Source organism: Cyclopterus lumpus, chromosome 10 (assembly GCF_009769545.1).
Source record: "Cyclopterus lumpus isolate fCycLum1 chromosome 10, fCycLum1.pri, whole genome shotgun sequence".
Taxonomy (NCBI): Eukaryota; Metazoa; Chordata; class Actinopteri; order Perciformes; family Cyclopteridae; genus Cyclopterus; species Cyclopterus lumpus.
This window is the reverse complement of record NC_046975.1, coordinates 5,892,494-5,917,627: the sequence shown is the minus strand read 5'-3', so window position 1 is coordinate 5,917,627 and position 25,134 is coordinate 5,892,494. Positions and strand designations below refer to the sequence as shown.

Sequence of the window (25,134 nt, the reverse complement as noted above, 5' to 3'; positions counted from 1 at the left end):
TTAGCGCAAAGACTGGAAACGGGGAAACTGCTGGCGTGGCTTTGTGCAAAGCTAACAAAACAATCAAATTTAGCCCACTAATTAACATAATATAACGTTATGCATATATATATATATATATATATATTTTTATTTATCCGTAACAACAACCAGAGTTCACCGTGAAGTCACTTTTACACTTTGGCTTTTGTTTGGGAACGATTCAGTGAGATGAATTCAAGATTGTTTTATTTTTAGTTGAAGCATGTTAGGAAAACACTGGCAACGTGAAACAGACTGTCCTTGCTTGATGCTTCAGCTAGCGTTAGCGACGCGGCAGGTAGGTTCGGACAGAGGTGAAGTCACGCTGTTCTGTTGACTCGGGTGACGTCACCTCTTCTGATAGGATGATGCGTCTGTGTTTCAGTGCTTTCCTCAGTGTTCTGCTCGCCGGTGCTATCGTCTACATTCATTTCAATGCTCCGCTTCCAGGCTCTAAGCTAAGCTAAGCTACCCAGCTGCCGGCTCTAGCTTCATATTTAGCTAACGGACACGAGTGTGGCGTCAATTTTCTCACCGAAAAACTCACCGGAAGAAGCGTGTTACCTAAAATGTCAAACTTCTCCCGTGGAGTGACTTCATCCGATCGTTATCTTTACTGTTGTGCATTTAAAGCAGCTCTGTGTTTTCAGGTGATGTCGAACATTCACACTGTAAATGACTATGCGACAATACATTGACTGTTTTTTTTGTTTTTTTCCTTTTTCAAAATGGACACAAGTACTTCTTGGTCTGAAGCTATCATTTATTGCATGCGATGGTTTACATTTTTCAGGCATTTCAGACAAACCCATACTTGCTCAAATCATTAAGGAAAAAACCCCAGCAACTAATGCAAATTTGACACGTTAAATCACACATTTTTCTTAAAGCCAAACCCTGGTGTCATCATAAACGCCAGTAAAAAGCTTGTGGAAACATTTGATTTTACGAAAAACAATCTCATATTTATACCAATATGGTATGGAAAATCATTTAGATTAATTCTTTGTTCTTAAATAAATAGAGCAATTCCCACGGACACAAATAGAGGCACTTGAGTTTCAGTTTTCTTTTTTTTTTCAAAGTGAAAATTACTTTTCACATCCGCATTGTCTTCCATACACATTCAGCGATGGTCAAATGATCCAAAAACTTAAAACAAACTCATGCTTGATGTGCTGGATTTATAGAGACCATGGACACAAATCCAGATTTTAAGTCTTTATGGCACATGTGAAAATAGGAGAAGCCACATAGAAACTCCTTTTTAAATTTTTTTTAAAGTGCCACAAAGGGTTAAAAATATGATTATGTTTGGCACTGTGTAAATGCAGCCATAGCCTGTGCATGGACACACAATCATACATTCTATCAGTCTCTCTTGAACACACACACGCGCACACACGCGCACACACACACACACACACACACACACACACACACACACACACTCTTGTTTCACTTCCTCATTCATTCACATTGAATCATTCACAAAACCAAACACTGTTTCCAGGAGTCACAGTCTGTACATCATGGTACACAAACATCTGTATTGTCCGGTCCGGTGATGATTTACCGACTTGACAATCAGCTGTACACGTATGCACACGTAACGACACAACACAACACGTGTTTGGGAAACCACCACAAGGTATCCAGCCGGTGATCTGACCTCATTGAGCGATGTACAAAGTCGCACAGATTTCTCCTGACATCGGGGGCAGAGAAGGGGGTCTTCGCCCCGTTTACCCCATCTGCACGCGGGGCGGGGGCTTAATTAAGCGCCCAATCACAGCGAGTCTTGTAGTTCTTTCCCCTTGTAAGTGTTTGACACCTCAGCGGGTGGGTGGCTTACTGTGGGAAACAGAACTGAGTGGAATTTCACAAAAAGCCCCATAACCAGTGAGAGAAGAAGCAGACAAATGCCTTTTTTTTAAATGGGGGAAAGCCCTCATTTGTAGGACCAGTGAGTTGACTACTTGTTCTGCGGAGGCGTGAACTTGACCAGGTCCTGTAATCCTCGGTCTCGCTAGCTTCATGGTGGGGTGATCTTGGTCAGTTGCACTGAGAGGCTGTGCCCCTGGAGAGCCTCCACTTAAACAAACCACCGATCCAGATCACATGCGAGGGGCTCGATGGCAGCGGGACAAAGTGAGACAATCCAGACACCGAGGACATGGTGTATATGAAGCTCTAAAAATGTTTGTGTCATGTCTGGCATTGAATTCATTATCTTGTTCACTTATTCTTTGAAAAGAGAGCTGATTATTTAAATAAAAACGACACAGATTTAAGACTTTTATGGAGACTAGATCCTTGTATAAACTGCTTGAGTATTTAAATTCCTCTATAAATTGTTAGGCATTAAAACTCAGGAATCGTATAACGAAACGAGCTTTGAGCATCTTCTCTGTCAGAAATACAACAGAAGAAGAGAGGCGATTCGTGTATCTGTGTGTGCGTCTTTTTTTTAAGTGCTCTTCATTTCTACAGGAAGGTTTGTAACATCCATTGTCCCGTAAGGAATTGAAGCTAGCTGCGCGGGTATACAGTTGCTCCAAAAAGCAGCATCAGCCAAATGTTTAATTTGCTAATTTGTGTTCTGTGATTCACAGTGGAAATTCCCAAACTGTTAATTACTGTTCACTCCTAATAGCAGGTGAATTCCAGCCCTATTAATCCACCCAGTCTACGCCGTTACATTACTGCGGGTGGTGCCGGGTCATTTGAAGGATCCCAGTGGGAACCGAAGCATCGTCATGAGTCTCATCTCACTAGTTATCCCAGTTATAGCTCCCAGGCAAATGTCTTCCTTTCGCTCTCTCTCTTCTTCTTTTTTTTTTGTTGTTGAACATTTTGGCTCGGGTCCAGTCCTCACAGCAGGTGAGCCTCTGAGCGGAGCCAGTGCAGTCCCTGCCTGATGTATCGGACCAGCTCCGTCATGCTGCTCTGCTGACTCAACGGCTCCATCACCGAATCCAGCTCCTGGAAGAACTCTAGGGGAGGGTGAGGGAGAGAACCAGTTACTGGGGGTCATCAGTGCGTCTGATGCTGCTGAAATGACTACAGCAAGGGGTTAAAACAATGTGCTGTGGGCATCGAGATGCAAAGTCAGACATCCAAACCACGACACTATCAGAGCTATTGGTCTACAACACTTTCCAAGATCATCTCTGTCTAGAGATGACTAGACAGAGAGGCACGTTTCCTATCATGGTTGCTTATGGTCCTAATTCCATTTCCCTCATTGTAGCATTCCACTGACAGGGAAGTAAAGAGACCGTCAACGAGAGAGAGAGAGAGAGAGACGTTAGCCACAAACAGCTGTTATATGTTTCTACACCTTAGCGCCCTGATTAAAAAATGTTGGCATATTCTTTGATATTTTAACAGCCGCGTTGTTATTTATGAATGATGAAGGATCCTCAGGACGCTGTGACGACTTGACCTGATACAGAGCACCGAACCACTGCCAGTATTTAATCCCTGAGCTGAATGTCTCACTGCGTGGCAAATGGTCCTGTTTATCTCTCTTCTAGTCTACCGACCTCTCAAAGCACTACATTCCTCCCCTGAGGGTAGGAGCCACCTGCCCATCAGGACTAACTAACATTCACACAGCTACATTAAATGGATACATCGACTTGGGCTAGCGGACCTCAGGGATCGAACCGCCGATTCTCTGATTGAAGGACGACCCTGCCCACCACTGAGCCACAGTGCATCCCTTTATGCGTAAGGCAACTTCAGACTTGACCTAAACATTGCTTTTCTTTCTTTGGAGAACAACATGTTACAAATACATTTATAGATAAATGTGGCCGATCCAGTTTGAGTCGGTACCGAAGGCCCCGTTAGCCGAGATCAGCGTCGGTGCGTCGCTAGTTTTAGCTTTCAAACCGTCCCTTGTTCTTTTCATGTACCTGGTGGTGTGAATCACTTCTTCAGACTCACTGGGCAAACAGCACGTTCATAAATTACTTTCTATTCCTTTCTTTTCCAGACACCTGCTGTCCCGTTGGGTGTTGAGAAAATCCCGGAACACACGGTTAGTGGTTTGTGGTCCTACCTTGGCTATCGGCGGCCAGCCTGTCGGCCGTCTCCCAGTGTTCGTAGCTCCGCAGGATGTTGTTGGTGATGTTCACGTGACTGGCGGCCATGTGGTGGATGCGCTGAGGAATGGCCACACTTCCTGACGAGCCCGGGGCACCTCCACCCCCAGCCCCTCCACTGCCGGCTGGGGAGGGGCTGAGCGAGAGTGGGGACGGGGTCCCGTTAACCCTGCGAAACACACAGAGGCAGTGAGTCCCAGCGACACCGAGGGAGTGAGGAGGGAAGCTTCCGTACGCTGGAAGGCCTTTTGAATTACAGGATGAGCTGCGAAGAGGAAAGTGTGCACCGGAGTGCGTCAGACGAGAGTTTAGCTATTACATATTTTCCAAACGGACTTAGTGGCGTCGAGAGTGCGCCTGCTGAATTACTTTCTTTATTAGCTTTCTATTTTCTAAAGACGAGTCTGCTAAAAAACGGCTTGACTGCTGTCGACAGCACAAAACAAGAAAAGCATCATATTTTTAAGTGGCTACGGGTAAGAGCTGAGAGGTGGATGGGGAAAAACACAACAACAAAACATTTATCAGAAAAAGGATAGAACAAGATGGAAAGTAAAAGATGCAATAGGGATAAGAAGCTCTATACCTGTGACAGAAAGCAACACATTTATTAAAACATTTGGTATTTAAGCAGCATTTATTGGACAGAAGTTCTTAAACCTTGTCGTCTCCCCCTCTGCTCGACATTCACACATGATAAGCTACATTATCAAGGCACCCAGTCCTCCAGACAATAACCTGCTCTCTTCACACCTGGGCTCTGTGCTCGGGAGCTGGCAGAGAAAAGTCTGTTTAAACAACCCTTTAAAATGTAATAAATTAACTTAATAGCATACCCAAACTAAAAAGGGTGTATCTCTGCCACCACAAGGTCTATTCGAATAATTTTATACAAATAGATTTTATTTTACGTATAATAAACAGTAACTAGATATTGTTCAGATGTGTTAATACCATGACACACACCACAAATTAAAGGTTCCAGGTTCGCCTAAATAATAAGGCCCTTTCAGGATGATCATCTAATTGGAGTGAGGCAGCAGCCGGCCTAGGCCTCTTCCAGTTATAGCCCAATATGTGGACAGTCTCTCTGCAAAGTTTTACTTTGAAAAAGTGAAGCAGAACAAAAAATTAGAGAGTGTTTAGTAAAGAAAGCTGACACCTAAAAATGACACGTGGGTTATTGTTTGCACATCAATTATGGGGGAAATTAGACAAACTGCCGTTTTGGGCTTTCCCAGGGAACTCCATCAAACGCAACAAAGCAGTGATCCTTTCAGTCCAAAAGGCTATTCAGAGGTACTGCATGTGTGTGTGTGGCGTTCCCCGCCGTACACACAGAGTAACATCCGTCACGCTCATACGCTCCTCCCCCCTGCCTTGCACAGCTGGGTGTGTGGCTCTGGCAGTGATGTAATGTCTGTGATGTGGCCTTGACCCTCGCTGACCCAACGACACACACACACACACACACACACACACACACACACACACACACACACACACACACACACACACACACACACACACACACACACACACACACACAGCTCCAGTCCTGCTGTTGTGCAGCACCGGAGCTGTCCAAACTCATTAGCTTCATATCCACAGCTCCTTCACCCCTCTCCTCCTCCATCCATCATCACTCCCTTCTCACGCGCCACTCGGTGGCCCCTCCAGTCTTCTCCTCCTCACATCTACAACAAATCAATCCCTTTATTTGCTTCCTGAGGGGTTTGTTCGAGCAAGTGGCTGTCAGGGGCGCCGTGGTATTTTGCAGCAGAGCTCCGGTGCATTATACATTCTCAATTATCTGTGTGAATGAAGCGGGGTGAGACTGCACGTGTGTGTGTGTGCGCGCGTGTGTGTGTGTGTTGTGTGTGTGTGTACTCACTTCCCATTGATCCTCCAGGGAGAGGGTGCTTGGTGGGAACTCTTGGCTGAATTCTGGGTCACAGAAAGACAAATGGATTAGAGCGTGTCTTTTATGGCGCACAGTAACAGCTTTAGTAGATACGTGACAGGAAGACCAGAGATGGAAGAAGGTGAAGTTATAACATGTATCATCTGAAGGTACAAAATAAATAAATCCCCCGGGGTTATGTGCCGATGCTTTACCTGAACAGAGCCAGTCTTTTCTAGTCTGTATACTGGGCTATGCAAACAGCCTGCTAAATGTAGCCTCGTGTTAGCTGAGACGGGGCCATCAATCTTCTCTTCCAGCTCAGAGCAATAAAGCAGATTTCACAAATGCCTAAAGTCGTTCTCTATTTATGTATTTATTCATCCGTCTGACAGGGTCAGCACACATTAATTAACATAGCTTCAATGGTGCCAGAGTTATTCAAAGGGCTGTTTGCATCAGCTAACTTATATAACGGATACAGTAAGTCGAAATACAGAGTGATTGATAATATCTATTGCTGTTCGCTTCCATAAATATGTACTGCAATCCCTTCTTTTAATCAGAGATATAACAAACCTTTGGAGGCGAAAGCATCAGCTCAATTATGAATGTTGTTATAATACAATTGGTCCACAAGTTGCACATGAACATACTTTAATGTTAACATCCACATTGCTGTGTCATGGAGTTAAGTATATATATTACAGATTAGGCTGGACTGCTTTTGTGCCGCTCCTCTTTTAAAAGGAAGCGCTCAGACTGCTTTCTGTCAACACGTCCTGTGTGTACACACACACACACACACACACACACGCACGCACACACACACACACAGTAAACCCCCAGTCAGCCCCTTTCCAGGAATCCAATCCCATCCATGCACACGCAGCGGCACTGTGATAATGACATCCTCAGTAATTAATTAAACCAAACGTAATTAATCAAAACAAGCACATTAAACCCGAACAATCCACTGTGATGATTGATGGAGCTAATTAATACATTAATATCAAAGAGAAAGAATGGATTTTAATAACGCCATGCAAAATGTATGCACAGGCACCATGAAAATGAATATGAAATGTATTTGAGGGATTGTAATTGGCTTTCCATGTTTTTCAACCGCAGAGGGAGAAAATGAGAGGGAGAGGAAATAAAGTCCATGTCCAAATGTGTGTCTGTGTGTGCGTGCGTGTGTGTGTGTGTGTGTGTGTGTGCGCACTACCTTGAAGTACTCCATGAGCGACCGCGAGTACTTGACAGCGTGATCTTTCTTCAAATGGAACATCCTCAGATACAGCAGAGATAGACAGCGGTTACTATGGAAACAAAACCATTAGAGAAGGCAGATGAATCCTCTGTGCAAATTCCCCTTTAAAAGCTCCATCCTCACTGTTATTTTCATGTCATGCACACAAAAATGGACTTCAAACACGGCCCCGCAAGTCCATTTGCAAGTCCGCCCGGATTAGGGGGAGCGAAGAAATGTGAGACATGTACTAATACTAATATATGATCGAATCAAAGGCCACATCTCTGTGAACTCGTTCATTTGCGAGTCACAAGAATCGAGTCACTCAAATAACAGGAACAGTATTTTAAAACATCATATGAAATATGATATCAAATAAAACAAAAATATTTAGTTTATTAATTCATTTAAAATAATTGATATATATATATATATATATATATATATATATATATATAAAAATAATAATATATATATATATCTATACAGTATATATATATATATATATATATATATATCTCTGTCGTACAAGTTATGTACAGATTGCCTCCACTGGTCTGACTGGTTAGTCATAATGCCTTCTCTCACTCCGTCAGGCGGCCTCAGAGCTTCTGCAGGATTCTGCCCCCCCCCCCCCCGTCAACTACATCTTTTTCCATCTCTGTGACCTGCCATTCAAGTCATGGATGGTTCCCCTCCCACCTTCGGTTGGGAGTGAAACGTCACAAACAGAGCGGACCAGGGAGCTTAAGTAGCAGATTGGCCGGCCCGACCATGCCGGAGATCACGTCTCATTTTCCTGAACAGGATTCGTCGTTGGAAACCGACGAGCTTGTGCGGATGAAGGGTTTTTATGAACAGAACTCACAACGACAGTATTTCCTAACACCCTGACAGCCCTGTAGTTACTGCACACACACACACACACACACACACACACACACACACACACACACACTCGTCGTACCACAGCACGGCGAGTTTCTTCTCGGCGACGGTGGCCGATTGGCTGGTGAAGTTCTTCAACCTCATGGCGTACCTGCAGAGGAGAAAAACTTCTCGTCAGCTCACATTCCCACTAAAAACACACTTTGCTTTCTTTAAATCACGGGGAACACATGCATACTCGTGGCTCATCTTAATTATCCAACCAAGGTTAAAGCCGCTCTTTCTGGACGTAACGAGATGTAAAGCGGTGACGCGGCAGTGCAGAGATCCACCCTGCTGGAGTGCCCCGAGGCAAGACAAGCTGTGGGGCCAGCTTCATCCCGCTCTGCGGCAGGCTGAAGGCTTCCCCTGGTTACTGATTAGGTATTTCATAGATGCTGCGGGGATCAGCTGCTGCCTCCCGCCCTCCGTGACCCGGTCTGATTGCTCGGCGAGGTGGTTTAATCGCTCAAAATGGAATCCAGCGGGGACGGGTGCATCAAGTGAGAGCGGTGACACCTTTATACTTCATTGATCTCTGTGGGGGAAGCTCTCGTCCCTCCCTTATGCTGCCTGCTCCGGGGAGGTCAAAGGCCAGAGTCACAGATCAGCGGCCCCCACGTAGCCGGTGGCGACTCTGCGTCTTGCTCAAGGACACATCAGCAGGATGGATGAGCGCAGACGAGCAGGGCTTGAACCCGAGTCCTTCGGTGGGAACACTCTCTCCCCGCTACAGCGCCCTGCTGTCAGCCTTCAAAGGAGGCAGTCATTTGTTATTCTCAGCTTGCTCTCCTAAAAGCCGCGCTTTGCCACCTTCATACACCGGCAGCTCCGAGGGGCTGCGACACAACAGAGGTTCTGTGGCTCGACGCGCGTTAAACTCTGCTCATTAGCAGCTCTGCAGGTCTGTGATGCTTGAGACAACAAAGACTACAAATACATTTTTTTTTTATTATTACAATCCTGGAGAGTCCTGGCGTGTCTGACTAGAGCGCTGGCTTCATGCTAATTAGGTTCATGTTTATACCCCGAGACTCAAGTTTTGATTTGTAATTTTTACGCGTGCAGAGAGGTGAACGATATGCAACCGCAGAATATTATTTCGGCTAATGGGCTAAATCAACAGCAGGTCAGTGGTGTCGGACCGATAAGAGAGGGTGTAATTATGGGGACGTGTGCTGTGGCAGTGCACATGGGAGGAACCCACTCGTCTATGAAAGCATCCAGGAAATACAGCACACGATGGCTGCACATCTGGGGAGGGTGTGACGGCAATCCTCAAAAGAACTGCTCGAATCTTTACGACGCTAAGTTTCTCCTCTGAACTTCTTCCCCTTGACGTCACTTGTAATTATTTTAACAAGCCTCGCAGTCTAAAGAGGAGCGATGCATTTTGGGCCAGTGAGCTCGCTAATCTAAAACCCTCACTCACTGCATACTCGGTTTTACATTAACAAATGTATTTACCAGTGTTAGTATATATATATATATATATATATATATATATATATATATATATATGTATATATATATATGTATATATATGTATATATATATATATGCCCGTCCCTCCATACATACCTGATCAGCTCCACAGTCTCAGAGTACATGGTGTACGGGGACTTGGCCTCCAGAGGATCTCGCTCCATAGCATTCCCACACTCTATGAAGGAGAGGGCGCCGTCTGCGTAGTTCACCGCTTTACCAAACTTGTCCGTCTACAGGCAGAGAAGAAGAAGAAGAACGAGAAAAACAAACAGACACAGAGAGACAGACCAATAAGTCACAGAGGAAAAGGCGGATTGGGACAATGAGAACAAAAACATGTAGCAGAGGAGAGAGAGAGAGAGCGAGAGAGAGAGAGAGAGAGAGAGAGAGAGAGAGAGAGAGAGATAAAGGCAGAAGAAGCGACGTCTTCACAGCATTGTGCCAGACGCACTCTTGGAATAATCTCCCGCTAAGATGCAAACTCCCCAGATAAATGTGAGGAAACAACACGTAAACACCAGATAAATAACAAGTTAAATAAATCTGGTTTCATTGTTGGGGAGGGGATCAGATAATTCTTTTGATATTGTATAATCTTGCAGACATCATCAGTCCTTGAATGCAATGTTCCCCCGGAGACAAATGGAGCAATAAATAACACAAATTATACAGCGCGGCACTTGATGTGAAATAGATTTTCATTCTTCAGAGACTCGCTGTGCACACACGTGATCAATGACGCACACACACACACACACACACACACAAACATGCGTGCGCACACACACACACACACACACACACATAATTACAGTCTAGACTGTAGATCGTAACATCAAGTGTTATCAAACAATTTTCCTGCTGTCTGTGTGTCCATCTCCCTGTTGCCTACTCTATGCGCTCAAGGACAGAGGTGTAAGCGTGTGTGTGTGTGTGTGTGTGTGTGTGTGTGTGTGTGTGTGTGACCTGCGTCTCTCAGTGACTGCAGACAGAGTTGTGGAGATGACGTCTTACCAGAGCGTCGGCCTTGTGCTTCAGTCTCTTGGCCTCCTGCATGTAGTAGTCTGCACTGTGGACTCTGGGAACGGCACACGGGAGAAGAACACATATAGCATGTGACAATAAATATATAAATAAACCCCGGCAGGGTGATTAGCATAATCACTGGCTACGAGTAACTTGCTGTGAGTTGTATACAGTAGTCTACTAAGGTATACATACCTCAGGCTTAACCTGAGTGTAACTACAAAAAACATGTTGTTTCATGAATAATGCAGCAACCCTTTGGGACAAATTAGTAACACGATGTGTCATCTTCTCTGGTTTCAACACAACTGGACCAGTGGGGAGGTAGTTTCAGACATTTTAAAGCAACTCGTATGCAGCATGAGGATGGCTATCGTCCCTGAAAGCAGATGACTTGTTTTAGCATCAGCAGAGGACACTCAAACATGTCTTCTGTGCACCATGCCATACATCTTAAAGAAGAACATTTCATTTCTTTGATCGTTTCTTTTACAAAAATGGGAAAACATTAGTGTCATCCCGTGACACTTGGTTGCAGGCCAATCAATCACGGCTTCCTAGTTTTTAATTTTGTTTTTACTGTAACTGGTTAAAGCAACAGGTTTATTTGTGTCGGGATTTTAAGTGAGAGATAAACGAGTGAGATTAAAATGTTTTTGATGAAATATCACAATCGGAATGATGAAAACCTGACGATAAATGGCGGTTTAAACAGCTGCTGGCTAGGACAAACGATTATTTTCAACGCCCGCGGGGTTTGGATGTTCAGAGGGTGGAGACGGACATGACAAGGCATCAGAGGTCACCATGAGAACACCCGGTTCAGTCAGGCTGGGTCCAAACTATATCCCCTCTGTTCGGGTCAGGTAGGGTCCCGTCCCCGAGTCTCAGGCCTGTGTGTCAATATGTTTATCATCCAAGGGGAGCTCCGTGGACTTGCCATCAGTTCTCATCACAAGGTGTGAAGGGTTTAGTCCGGTCGAAGGCTGCTAACAGTCTGGACCAGTCTGGTGTCAGTGTGGCTCGTACAAGAGGAAATGACATGTATTGCTAATCTCCCTGGCAGCTGCTTGTTAATTGCGTGAGCATCATGCAGCTGCCACTGCCGGGGGTCTCGCTGCATCGGGGTCTTTCGGTGTCGACAGCATTTTCTGATCAGGTCTAATTATTCCCGGGTCCCTTTTGGATTGTGTGTGTGTTGTTTCGTTCCCCCAAGTATTCATGCATGTCAGGTTTGCTATTACCATAACCTACATGTATCTCAATGCTGCTCGAGCTGAACAAAGGCCCACTGCTCCAGACACATCTTCTTCTCACCAGCTCATGATTTGGGTTTTTGGGTTGGTATCATTAATTAAATTAAATCAAATTAAATCTGGGGGAAGGTATCAAGTATTTGCAAGCCAAAGGACTGAAGTCCAAGTGAAGTCACGAGTCATTGGCGTTTCAGTCCAAGTCGAGTTGCGAGCCTCTTTGTATATCGTCTAAAGTCACAGCGACTCTCAATCCACGGGTATTGCTGGCACTAAAGCCGTCAAGCTTCACTCACTCCCCCATCTGACAAATATTTTGACACTTTTAAGCAATAACGGGAGGAGCAGCGCCCTCCATCACTTTGTGAGCAGCAATTCAACAATGCAATGGAGACATTGAGTTTACATTGTTATTGTTTTGTGGAATAAAGACAACTTGTTCAGCATAATTAACACTAACCCTGCGCGGTAAAAACAAGACACACAACATGTATCCAGTGCAATGATCCGAGAGCTGTTCCATGTAAAGAGGAGACACCTGCTGCCTCCTAACACAAGGAAAGGAGGGATTACTTGTACAAGCACCGGGGGAGGCACGTACAGAAGACGAGGTCTTATGAACAACGATGATTAGAACAACGATGTGTTTGTAGATTATGCCGCTAAGAGATCGAGCATCGACTCTGCAGTAACGTGTGCTACATGTTGGCGTGTGCGTTGCAAACAGTTTCCACATACGTGTCGCTGAAGGCCAGCCGCGGCCTGCGAGGTTCTGCGGGTTCCGTCAGCGGTTCCGACCACACCTCAGAGTCCGACTGCCCGTTGGCATGGTAACCGTCTCCGCCGGGCTTCCCGCGGTGGGGGTCGACTTCCTGCATCGGGGGGAAGGCATTAAATCCACTGTTATGATGGGATCACAATGTGTGGCTTTCATCAAACAACTACTTAAACGTTATTGTCGGCTGATGGATTCAGTTCGCCGGATGAATTAATGGTCTCGCCGCCGCCGTTATAAGCAGCAGATGAAAGGACGGACACAAATTGAGCCTGAGGGGTGTGGTTGAACTGATTCCTTGTCATGTGTGCAGCGAGTAGATATACTCCAGAAGCGTATGCGCACATATTCACTTTGCAACTCCGTGACGAATCCAACATTTTGCAGTTTAAGCTCTTCTGAAACTTGAAATAGAAATGAAATACGATATGTTTAAAATGTATTTTCATTGTTGTAAATCCTTCTACATTTAGTAGTGTGCCGGGAGTGCGTCTTTATTGAATGTTGTGTGTCTTGCATCTGCCCAGCTGTTCATGCATGACCTTCCACCGTACGACACAACCAGTGGTGGAAATCAAGCCTTTTGTCATGTGCCGTCCTTAGTAGGGACAATTTTGAGGTACTTGTACATCACTTGAGTATTTCTATTTTATTCCACTTTATACTTCTACTCCACTACATTTCAGAGACAAATATAATTAGATTTGACTAACTATATATATTTCATTGCTTCAGTTACTTTGCAGATTTGGATTATTGATACAACTAATGAACTATGATATCATCATAGATTCAGCTACCCAGCAGTATACACAGTAATTGAAATTAGCCCCATCTTTAGCGGCCGCAACATTTAAGTGATGTACTGCGTCACAAATGAAACTGGGCCATTCTGACTTCTTTAAGTGTTGATACTAATACTTTTACTTGAGTATACTTTGGAATGGATTGGCTGGTATCTATTTCATACTGCAGTATTGCTGCTTTTAGCCTCGTAAAAGAGCTGAATACTTCCTCCGCCACCCAACTAAACACTTCCACAGCATGTTGTAGTGACTCTCCTGAAGCAGCGGTGGAGATGTGTGTCACGCTGCACATTCATGGCATGTATTTAACTCAAGAGCTATTTCTGGGAGCAGTGTCAGTGTCAGGGGAGCAACGACATTTTACGACAAGATAATGCCACCAGCCTGCTGTCACTCCAGCATCTGTCTCTGCTCATATCTCCATCCTCCTGCTTTTGACCTGAAAACCCATCTCAGCCTCAGTTTAGGGTTTAGGGGTGTCTCCTTTGCAGGGGTCTTTGAGGCATCCATGACATACAGCTTGTATCTCATGTTGTTATTGTTGAATGTGAGCTACATCCAAATCAACTCCTGGAATCGTGACGTGATGTTTACGAGTGCAAACTGCAGCTGACGTCAAATTATTCCATGAAGGAGAATATGCTCTTTCATTTAGCACTGTGTTTATATACAGTATATATGTATATATATATATATACTGTATATAAACACAGTGTGTATATATGTCAGTGTCACGATATCAGCACTTTTCAAACAAACATTTGTAGTGCAACATATAAAGGATATATATGTATACATACAAAGATATATATATAAACAGTGTGTGTGTGGTAAATAAAATAAAGAACAATGTATGACATCCATACATTCTTGTATCAAATCTGTAGAAAATGCCACATTTTGAATATATATATATATATATAATTGTCATGAACAATGTTGCTCATCATGAATACAGAGGTACAACTAAAGAGCGGATGCAGCTGTGACACACATCAGTTTTAATTGACGTCGATTAAAAATGGCGGCTCCAAGGCAAGGATGTCTCATTTGTTAAACGTCCGTTGCCTCATCTCCCCTCTCCTTACGTCTTTCCATCGCCTCCTCCTCTCGCATCCTAGTCCAGTCGACAAGGACGCGAGGAGAGGAGGTGAGCAAAGGAATCGAGGATGTACAAACTGCTTTTATGAATGGGGGCTGTGGCAGTGGGGTGTGGTTAGGCTTGGCTGCAGAGTGGGTGGAGCGGGGGTTTAGTTCAGGGAACGTTGTCGGGACAGGTCTAATCAACCTCAGCTGGGGTGAGGGTTAATCAGCCCAGCTGCGGTTAATGTGTGTGTGTGTGTGTGGGTGTCTGTTTTTCCCTCAGCAGTAGTGACAGGGAAGAGGGACTCGGTGTGACAAGAGTGTGGAAGTACTGTGTGTGTGTGTGCGATAAGCAATAAAAGAGCTTTTGTGAACCCCAAAGAACCCTCGTTGCTTCGTTTCTTTCTGTCCAAGACTTACGGGATAATGTGAGAGCGTTACAGGGGCACAACAGTAACCCTGTAGCCCTCTGAGCACTTACACTGCCGTTCCTCGCAGGTGCCGACGCCTTGCCTTCCCCTCTCCTGTGTCTGTGCGATGAAGAGGAAGAGGAAGTGGAGGTGGAGGTGGAGGAGGAGGTCGAGATGGAGCAGGGCTGCGTCCCGGAGGCGACGCCCTCCTGGCCGAGAGAGGAACCGCTGTCACAGGTTCGTTTGGGAGGCGGATCGTCAGAGAGCGGAGAGAGGAGGGGGGGAAGCAGCTTGTCTTCACGCCGTCGAGACTGTTTCCTGTTTAGTGAACTACTGAACACACACACACACACACAGACACAGACACAGACACACACGCACAAAAAGACAAAGCAGTATGAGTATTCATTTATTCATCGTAACTGAATATGATCTTTTTACTGAATGTGTGCTCAGCCTATGTTTAGTGGCAGGAGGCAATCTTGGTTGTTTTCCAGGTCACATGTACTTCAGTTAAAACACATTCCCAAATCCAAAGTTCACAATTAGGCTTGACAATAAGGGGAATTAATTGTGACAACAAACAAAGCAAATCTCGATTTCTTTGCCATCACATTGTTTCATCAACAGAGACACGAGCATCCCGCATGTAAAGCCTCCTTCTAACCGTCCTGTTGTTATTTAATTTGCAGTTGCTGAATGATATTTTCCTTCTAGAATTGTTGTGATTCTGCCCTCCATGCTCGAGCATCGGCGATATTCCCTCAGCCGCCTTATTGTTGCTCTTGTGACTCATATTGTTTGCAGCACAACAGATAATATTTTTATGTTTTTCCTCCGCCTGGTAACTCTAGGGGTTTGATGCGGCGGGAAAAGTTGCTGAGCTTGCAGAACATCGCCCCGGGCCCCCGACATTAGTGATAATATACAAAACCAGGGAGACAAAGACTAATTAGTTGCTGCAGTGCGTGCGTGTCTGTGTGTGTGTGTGTGCGTGTGTGAGTGTGTGTGTGTGTGTGTATGTGAATGTTAGAGTTCTGTGTGTGTGCGCTGTGTCTGTGTACAGCATAATTGATGTGTGCAAGCGCGTTTGTGTGAGCAGGTCTATGCTAATGTGAGCGCATTTGTGTGTCTATCCTTAAGTGGATGCCGGTGTGTATGCAGGAAAGCATAAGGAAGCTCTCATAGTGCTTTTATATATATATATTTATATATCTATCTATATATATATATATATATATATATATATATATATATTATACACATAAAAACGGGTAAATAGATTATGTGGAATGACCTCTCAATATAAAATAAATACCCACAATTGCATATTACATGTGATGGCGTTGTCATGGTAACGTGACATGTCACAGCAAAGTGATGTGTCCCAATGGTATTTACACCAGCTGATGAGGGGGGGCCACGGGGATCGGCCCACAGACTTTGATCAACATTAGGCCTATGCATTAGCTGTCCTGCTAAAGTCTCCTTATTATCTAACTCACAAACACAACCACACATCTCGTCCTGCAAGTTGTCCGTCGATGACAGAACAGACGTTCACGTGGGAAAAAGTCAGTTTGCAGGCTTGGTAGCGTTAGCTCATTAAGGTTAGCTGGTTAGCTGCAGGACTTTAACCAGCATATAAACTCACCTGAAAATGTCACCTTGCTTTGTTTAGATGTGGGAGTGTGGTCTCAACTCCTCAAAATCACCAACAACTCTCTGCCTGGCCATGGCGTGCTAGCTGTGTGCTAGCTACATGGAAAGCTACCATTTGTTTCCTTTGCGTCACGTTAGCAACAATTAGCCTGCTGATGCTGTCAACCAATGAAAACAGAGAGGAAAATAGGTATTGATGATATTTTCTCAAAATAGTTTCTTCCCTTCCTCTCAGTGATAAAAAAAGATAAGATTTAGAAGATATTTATTGTCCTTACTGAACTTTGAATGTGCTCAAACGCTCCAAAACAAACAAATTCAGACCCAGCCTTCCCAGGGTTAAAAACGTGACCCTCAACATTAGTCTTTTCTTATTATCTGTTGTCAAAATACGACCTATCTGATTAAAATGGGGCGATAATAACTGTCAAAAGTCACAGTTTAGAAATTGCTGAATGGGTCTGATGAGGATGATCACATCATCCAGTTTACAGCTTCCATAAAAAGCCTCTTGGATGATGAACAGACACTCTGGGATGTCTGCCAAACAATGTCACGGGTTCAAGTCCAGGTCGCCCCTCTCTCTGCCTTCCACCGCTCCTTTGATGACGCCGTGATGCTATAAAAATATTTCCTCTGTGGCTGTCATGTCGAGGCTTATTTATAGCGACAGCCGGCTTAGTCTGTTTTTAATAATTCACATGGAAAGATGAAATTCACTCTGTCACTTCCGTGTCACAGCGTGGATTGAACTCACCTCTGCGGTGACTTCAACGCCACGTTCAAAGTGTTAAGCCTGCCTAAAAATACTCGTCTGAAAATTGTCCGATTACCTCCACAAGCGTCAATCCCAGTAACACAAACATTTTTCAGTTCATAACAATGACTTTGTTTTGTCATGTAGACATTTGTATTTGTGTTTGTATAAATCGTGATTCCCCAGGAACGTGAATACCTGTCCTCCCTTAAAAGCTGGAGAGGACTTTTACAAATAAATGTCAACGTTACAATCAAGCCCTTGCCAAACGAGTTCACACATGGCTGATTAAGCCCGTCGCCGTCAGGGGAAGCTCTCTGTATTTCGCACAATACTGGAGTCGTGGTGTCTGCGGCGACTGTTTTCTTGTTTGGCGCCCTGGTTGTGATGCGTTTCATGTCAACCAGCCAGAGCTAAAAGGGGGCAGGGAGGAAGTTAGGGGGCGAGACCGTAGCGCCGGAGTATCCGCTAGGAATAAAAAGTTTACCTTTCAAAGGATAACATTTTTTTTTGGACAAACATCTCGAGCAGAGTCGACAATGCTTTTACTGTTTAGTGTATTTACTCCCACTGCCAGAAGGGGGGGACAAACATAGCGCACTCCAGCTTTAACTGGCGTGGTTTGGAAGGACACTATAGCTGTGCTGGGGAGCGAATGCCTTTCCAAAAGGGTCCCCCGTGTGAGTGTTTTCTAGTGTACAACTACGTTACTCACTCTGCAGAGCTGTTCTTGTGGTTGTGTATCGGAGAGATGCAGGGCGGGAGCAGCTGACAGTCTTTGTCCAATCGCAGCTTCTTATTGCCGCTGGCCGACGACTCACTGTGGTCCGACTGGAATACAGGGGACAGAAAACACATATTCAAGTACAGTGTTTACACTTGAGAGAGAAAGGACACAGAGAGGGAGGTTGGTTAGTGAAATATTAAATGAGCCACACACAACCTTGTGTTTCCTCTTGCTCTTGTTGGCGTGTTTCTCCGCTGGGACCGCCACGTTTCCAGCGGCCTGCCTCCTGTGTTTGCTCTCCGTCCGCCCTGCCAGCCTGGGATTACTCTGCTCTTGCGCAGGGGGGTTGTCCGGGACCCCCGGACCTTGGCACGTCTTCTCCCTGTCCTTCCCCGCCGTCCGCTCCCTCTCCCCGAGCCCCGACCTGTCTCGGTCCTGGCTGTCCGTCGGCCTCTCTCTCTCCGTTAATCGGTCCCTGTCGCCCTGCCGCTCTCTGTCCTGCGCCAGCCGCTCGTTTTCTTCCTCCGGTTTCTCCCCTTTGGGTGGCCTCTGCCTCTCCCGCAGCGCCGGCCACTCTCTCTCGGCCTGCTTCTGTCTCTCCCTCTCGGCCACCCCTGTCCTCTCCCTGTCCCTCCCTTCGCTCCCGTCCCTTTCGGCCTGTCCCGTCCTGGATCTTTCCCCCAAACCCTGGCCCGGCACCCTGCCGAGTAAACTTAGCTCAACTTTCACCCATAAACTCTGGATCTCCTGGAATTCCCTCAAGGGGGACGGAGCCACCTCGTGTCTGACGTTGGGAGGCGGCGACATGGACACCGGGTCTTTGCGCTGACCCCCTAACCCTCCGGGGTCGGGAACAGAAGTGCCAAAGGAACCAGTTACGTTGCCGATGCTCAGGGCGTTGGTACCCCCGCTGATGCTACCGTTGATGCTGCTGCTACCGTTGGTGGTCACGCTGCCGCCGTCTTTGACTCGGAGCCCCTTCCCGCCGAACGTCGTTCCCAGGCCCCCCGCTGACCCGGGGCACGGGGGGAGAGGAGGCGCGTTGGTGTGGGACAGAGTCTGCGTGTTGATGGCCGAGTGCTTCTCCTGCGGCGGCAGCGCAAGAATTTTGAGGGCTCCCTCCGAATCCGAGTGGCATTCGGAGGACGAGGATGAGGAGTCCGTCTCGATGAATTCGCGGGACTTGGGCGTGATTTTGCTGCTCGGACCTCTGTGTTTCCTCTTGTCCTGTTTTCAAAAAAGGCAGAAAGGGACAAAAAGGGAGTGAGCTCCGGGAAGATTTAATAACACGGCTAATCATTCATATTCATACGCAGTGACCTGTGAGAATCCCTGTGGCTGCTGATGAGGAAAGTGCACGCAGAAACACATGGAACTTGTACCACTCTACTCCCTCCACTGTGTACAACTACTACATCTATCTTTATCTTTTGATATCTCAATGAAATACATCCAGCTCCTATGATCTCAGCCAATGCAGTTGAAAGACACACGCGGTCTCTCATTTTGAATTATTTTCCTGCATGTCAACCGCAGATATGAATACAAATAAAGTGTGTCTCTCCTCACTGGAGGGCAGCGAGGCTTTTAGAGCTGCGCGTCCCGTCCCGAGAGAAACTGGGAAAGTGAATGAGCGATGATGCCTCTTCTAAAACACCGCTGATCTCAGTGACCTTTTTAACCCCGCAAACACTGAAAGGGCAAAATCGCTGCCATTGTAGGGCCACAGTTATATCAGGAATCTTAATACTATTTCTCTTGTTCTATCCGCCTCCATTTGCTCCGGACATTAATTCTTCCATGTATTAAAAATGCATTCTTTGTTCTGAAAAAAGTATCAAAATAATACGTAATATGACTAGCTAGTTAGTTTTCGACGTCCCGTCCTGGCTCCCATGCAGCCTTTAAAGAGACGGAGATGCAGGACGAGCTCAGCGAGCAGCACAGCGGGATACAGGCGGGACCGCCATGACGGTCGGCGCTCAAATTAAACGTAGCTGTCGAAAAGTCGCTGAAACATCGTGGCTCAACACGGGGCTGTGGACTTTGATGCAGTATATTTGTGGATTTTTGGATGTTGCATATTTTCAAATGGTATGCGAGGTTATTTTGGTGCAATGTATTTGTAAATATGTATCTTATCATCTTTGGTCTGCAACACACTCGCTCTCTTTACTTTTCTCTCTGCTGCTTCCAGCTGTGTGCCGTTGTCTCTCTCCCGCCTTCACCATTTAAAGGATATAAATATTGATATGTCGTGTCCATATTGAATATAAAATCAAGTAAATATTTTCATGACAAAATTACAATATGTGAGTGTTTTGGGTCTCGGAGGTTTTGATGAATTTATAGGGCGCCTCCAGCCTCCAAAGGTTGGGGCGCTCTTCTTTAAAGGACAATTCTGCTTCTGTTTTCCGTTGATCAACAAATCCAAAGGAGATGCCAAAAACCAACGGCGTGTTAGTCCATCCCTCAAAAACATTTCTGTGGCACTCAGTCCCAAGAGCATTGGCTCCTTCTGAAGATTCAAGATGATTTCCCAAAACAGCTGTTTTTGGCAAACATTCCTTAAACAAACAGAAAAATAGTAGATGTGTTTCAGCTGCGGATTAATACATGCTATATCGAGTATTTACTGCATCAGAATTTACTCAAAATGAACTATAGTTCATGGCATTAAACAAGACATGCCATATTATATACCAAACATATTAAATACCCAGATTCTTCCCTCAGGTAAAGACACTTTCTTATAGCTGTTCGCATAGCTGCTAAGTTTATTTTCTTGATCTTGATCTGAGTTACACCTGCAGACAAGTATCCAATCAAAATTGTCCTTCTGAATTTGAATGCTCGTTTTTTATTGGAGATAAAAAAGGAAGGAAGATGCCGTGCTGCGTGTGCAACATCAACATGAGAAAGCAACTGCAGCGGTAGACGCAAAGAAAAATATCTACCGTGTACACATCGTGTGACGAACGCTGAGAAAGCAACCGAACCGAAGCTTGAAATGTGGATATTTCATCAGAAACACTGTATTCTACACGTCTCATTTGCACCAACGAGATCCTGGAAGCAACGTTAAGATCTGCGCTCCTCGGGGCAACTGGGAAGCGACTGCATAATATGCATATATGTATATACTGTATATATATATTATACTTTTTTTGCACTAAAGACATATTTGAGTTCTAGACATGATGGTGCTGGTGCAGGACTTATTATTGCAGTAAGAAAAGAGTCCACAGAGACTAAAATGTAACTGTAAACTGCTTGGGGTTCAGAAGGTTTCATTTTATATTCTTCAATAATACACCTTTAAAGTCATACACAGTAGTGAGATAAGCGGAATTATTCTTTTGGTTCTTATTTTGTTGTCCAGAAACCAATTATTCTATAAAAAAAGAAGAACAAAATAGTTGATAAGGGAGCGTTCAATGACTTGTGTGCAGTGTGATGATGAGCTTGGAGTTGTGACTTTAGGTTCAGACAAGTCCCTCTCTGGTCGGTTTCGTAGGCCTGTTACATGAGCCTCCGCTTGCTGGTTGCTTATTATTTTTGTTCCAGCATTACAGATAGCTGTCTGCTAATTTGTCTCAGAGGAAATGTGTCTATCAAGACAAATGAAACGGTGTGAGACTCCGGCGTCCCGAAGGTCCTAACACCCACTCTGTGGAGCACTGGCCCACTCCTTCTGGTCTTCCAGAGCGGACTGTGAACACTCGTCCCGGTCAACCATCATTTACAAACCGCTCACGGTATCACGACCGTTTGAGATGACGATGCTTTTGGTTCCGATTCGTGATCATTAAAGTCATTTGACTTGGAAGTACAATTACAGCCGCCAGTTTACAGCCCAAAATATCATCGCCTCATTCATTTTATCCCATTGACCGTTTGTGTTTTTAGCTACTTGAGTTGGGCCCAGTAACGTGTTTTGTAAGGTCACAGTGAGCTTTGGCAACCTCTTCAGTTCATCCTTGAATCCAAGTGAACAGTTGTGCCAAATTTGAAGAAATCCCCTCCATGCATTACAGAGATATCCCGTTCACCAGAATGGGACGGACACGCAACCCCAAAACATCGTCCGTCGCCATCCGAGGCGTATAAACTCCACATTCCTTGTTATTTCATCTTCTGTGGCCATTTTACTGCTATAACTGTTACATAATCCTCATTCTCGTCCCCCTCTATCTCTGCCTTTGTTACATAAAGCCAGTTTACTGAAAGTGGTTTTCTTCTCTTTCATTCGTTCTACTTGAAACCACCCAATCTTCATAAAACCACACAGTGTTCACTCATTATCGGCTGAGACGCTGGTCGACGATTGAGCTCCGTCTCTTTGACTCCCTCTCTCACTTTCCATATTTCGATAAAACCAGTCAGCGTTGAGCCATAATGGTCATGTAATAATACAGTTTTTTTTTATTCTGTGGAATTTTTATGGCTCTGACAAATCGTCCAGAGACAATAAGGATGGAGTGACCATTACCAGATACACGGACGGAGTTGCATGTGTGCAGCACTTGGCTTTAAACAGTTTTCTTGACACAGCCCAGATGTTGAGAAGTGAAGGGTAAAATTCCCAAGGTGCTCAGGTCTTGTTCTCCTTCCATGACAAAGTCATTTGACTGAAAGGGGGATTGTTGGATTAGCTTTCTGGCAGTCAAAAATAATTACTGGATTAACTGTGAGGGGTTAGTATTATTATGAGGAACAATGAATACCATCACTGAGAAGAAATGTGGATGAACTGTCTCTGCCCCCCCCCCCCCCCCCAGAAACCAACCTGGTTTACACTGACAGCAGGTATTGGCGCGGGGGTTTGCTGTAGCGCCGCTGGTGGAGTTACTGAGCTGTTGTTTGAGTTGGTAGCACTGCGAGGTTCTTTCCTGGGGGCTGTTTTCCCACTGGGGGGTTTGCTTCGTGGCCTCGGGGGGGTCTGAAGCTCCAGGGAGGGGGGAGGCAACAAGTCCTTCTCCCTAGCCACAGGGCTACAGGGGGAAGAAAAAAAAAAACACGTGAAAAAAGCATCACAATCCTTTCAACCCTTGAGCAAGGCACTGCTACCAACGTGCGTGTGTGTGTGTGTTCAAATGAAAAAAAATATATAGAAGACAGCATGAAATAATTGAAAACAGCATGCGTTCAGCCAAACTTGGATGTGGAAAGCCTAAAAACGGAACAGAGGAAGGGAAGGGAAGAAAAGAAGAAAGAAACCTAGAGAGGAGGTCTGTGTTTTTCTTCCAATTAGCCTCACATCAAGCGGAGCAGCCAGTTGGGCATGGCATCTACTCAATCTGAGCATTTCTCCGCAGCAAATGTGGGGATGACAGCGTTCAGTGGTGAGCTGCAATGAAGCTCAGTGATCCACCCGAGCCCCCGTAAGCCCCCCATGCTAAGTGACAGCGTTGCCTCAAGCGTGCTAAACACGAGGCTTCTGTTCCTCTCCGCGGCCGTCAACGTGGTGACGGCTCGGGTCGAGACGGTGGTATTGTTATCTGCAATGACCGCCGGTGGGGCACGTTCACGTATGTGTTCAGGGCCTCACGGTAGAAATATGATCCATGATGAGCCATGGAAGCAGCCAATGAAAAACAGATACTTGTAAAGTTGATTTCGGGGCTCTGTAGTGCTTCCAATGCATAACTTGAGGTGTCCCTCAGGGGAGTGTCCAGGGCCACATTATTCTTTTTATTATGTACTACTAATTTATTCGCCAAAGTCTTGACAACACTGCACGATGGCACTGATAAAGATAAGACTAAAGTGGAGAATAGGTAGAAAAGTGACTTGAATAAAGACAACATTTTTAGATAATGACTGAGAAAATATCCAGACTGCAAAAAAACTAAACTAAATTACCCTCTCATAAACTTCTGGATGAGTCTTATTTTAAGTCTTAATTTTCCAAAGTTGCAAAGAAAAATTGCAGGTCCCTTAGTTTTTAGACAAACCCGCTAACTAATGCCGAGATGTCGGGGAGGGCGCTGGTCCCCTCTTCCTCACCTCTGCTGGTTGGTTCTGCTCCACGTCTGGCTCTGAGCATCCTCCGCACTGTTTGACCTCTCCGTTCGTCTGGGCTGTTTCTTCCCTGTGGTGTTCCTCCTCTGGGTCGTGACCTCCGGCCCTGACAACAGGCCCGGCGACATCCTCACCTTTGACCTCTGGCCCTCCCCCGAGGCCTTCTGGCTGAGCTTGGCCTTGGCCTTCTCTCTGCCCGGGCTGCGGGAGGCAAGAATGGTCTTTTATGGTTAGAGAGATGCTTTTATCAGTGGTTGGCAACACTTTGTTCGTCCCTCAGTCCCTCGATAATTAATTCCTTCAAGAGATGTTATTTAATAAGTTCACAGAATCACAGTCCTACCAGAAAGCTCCCCTTGTTTCCTTGTGCTCCAACGTTTGGGCAGCAGGACCAGGGGTGCTGTTGGGTACGCAAGGCTTGGTCTTGGCGGCCGTTCCCACTCCTGGTGCTTCACTCCTCGGAGAGAAAGTCCCCGTACCCTGGGTGATGGAGCCTGGGCAGGGTACCATTACACCAGATTGAGTATTCCAGATCAAACCAGATTATTATTAGTTGTATTACCATATAGGATAGTTGCTCTTTTGACACAGTAGAGGTCACTGCTCATACCAACCTGTGCCATGTTCTGGCTGAGGGGGAACCAGGGGTTTGGTTTGAGCTTGGACCTTATTCAACCAGCTGTCCAGCTGCCACTTGTTGGCCGAGGGGGGCTCAGGCTACAGGGGGAAAACAGAACTATTTAAGTAAGAACAAACTTGAAATTAAAGATATGATTTTGTCATCAAAATAATAAATCACTAAAGTGTTTATTGTTTTCCCACAAACAAAAGTGAGATCTGAAAGTAATTCTATTCATTCAACATCTGTGTTGTGGATTGTTTTTAACATAATGCTGCACATGTGT

The 25,134-nt window shown here is 45.4% G+C and overlaps 1 protein-coding gene across 1 annotated transcript in view; it reads right to left on the bottom strand.

The window, feature by feature from the left end:
• Positions 1-2,895: 2,895 nt before the first annotated feature.
• Positions 2,896-25,134, bottom strand: part of aff2 (AF4/FMR2 family, member 2) — a 97,925-nt gene continuing 75,686 nt past the window's right edge. Inside the window, 15 exon segments of the mRNA XM_034544154.1 lie at positions 2,896-3,017; positions 4,091-4,302; positions 6,028-6,080; positions 7,265-7,358; positions 8,259-8,330; positions 9,800-9,936; positions 10,721-10,784; positions 12,724-12,857; positions 15,131-15,392; positions 18,194-18,309; positions 18,422-19,432; positions 22,995-23,199; positions 24,215-24,430; positions 24,573-24,723; positions 24,844-24,946. Of these exon segments, the coding sequence (XP_034400045.1) occupies positions 2,896-3,017; positions 4,091-4,302; positions 6,028-6,080; positions 7,265-7,358; positions 8,259-8,330; positions 9,800-9,936; positions 10,721-10,784; positions 12,724-12,857; positions 15,131-15,392; positions 18,194-18,309; positions 18,422-19,432; positions 22,995-23,199; positions 24,215-24,430; positions 24,573-24,723; positions 24,844-24,946 (2,952 nt within the window).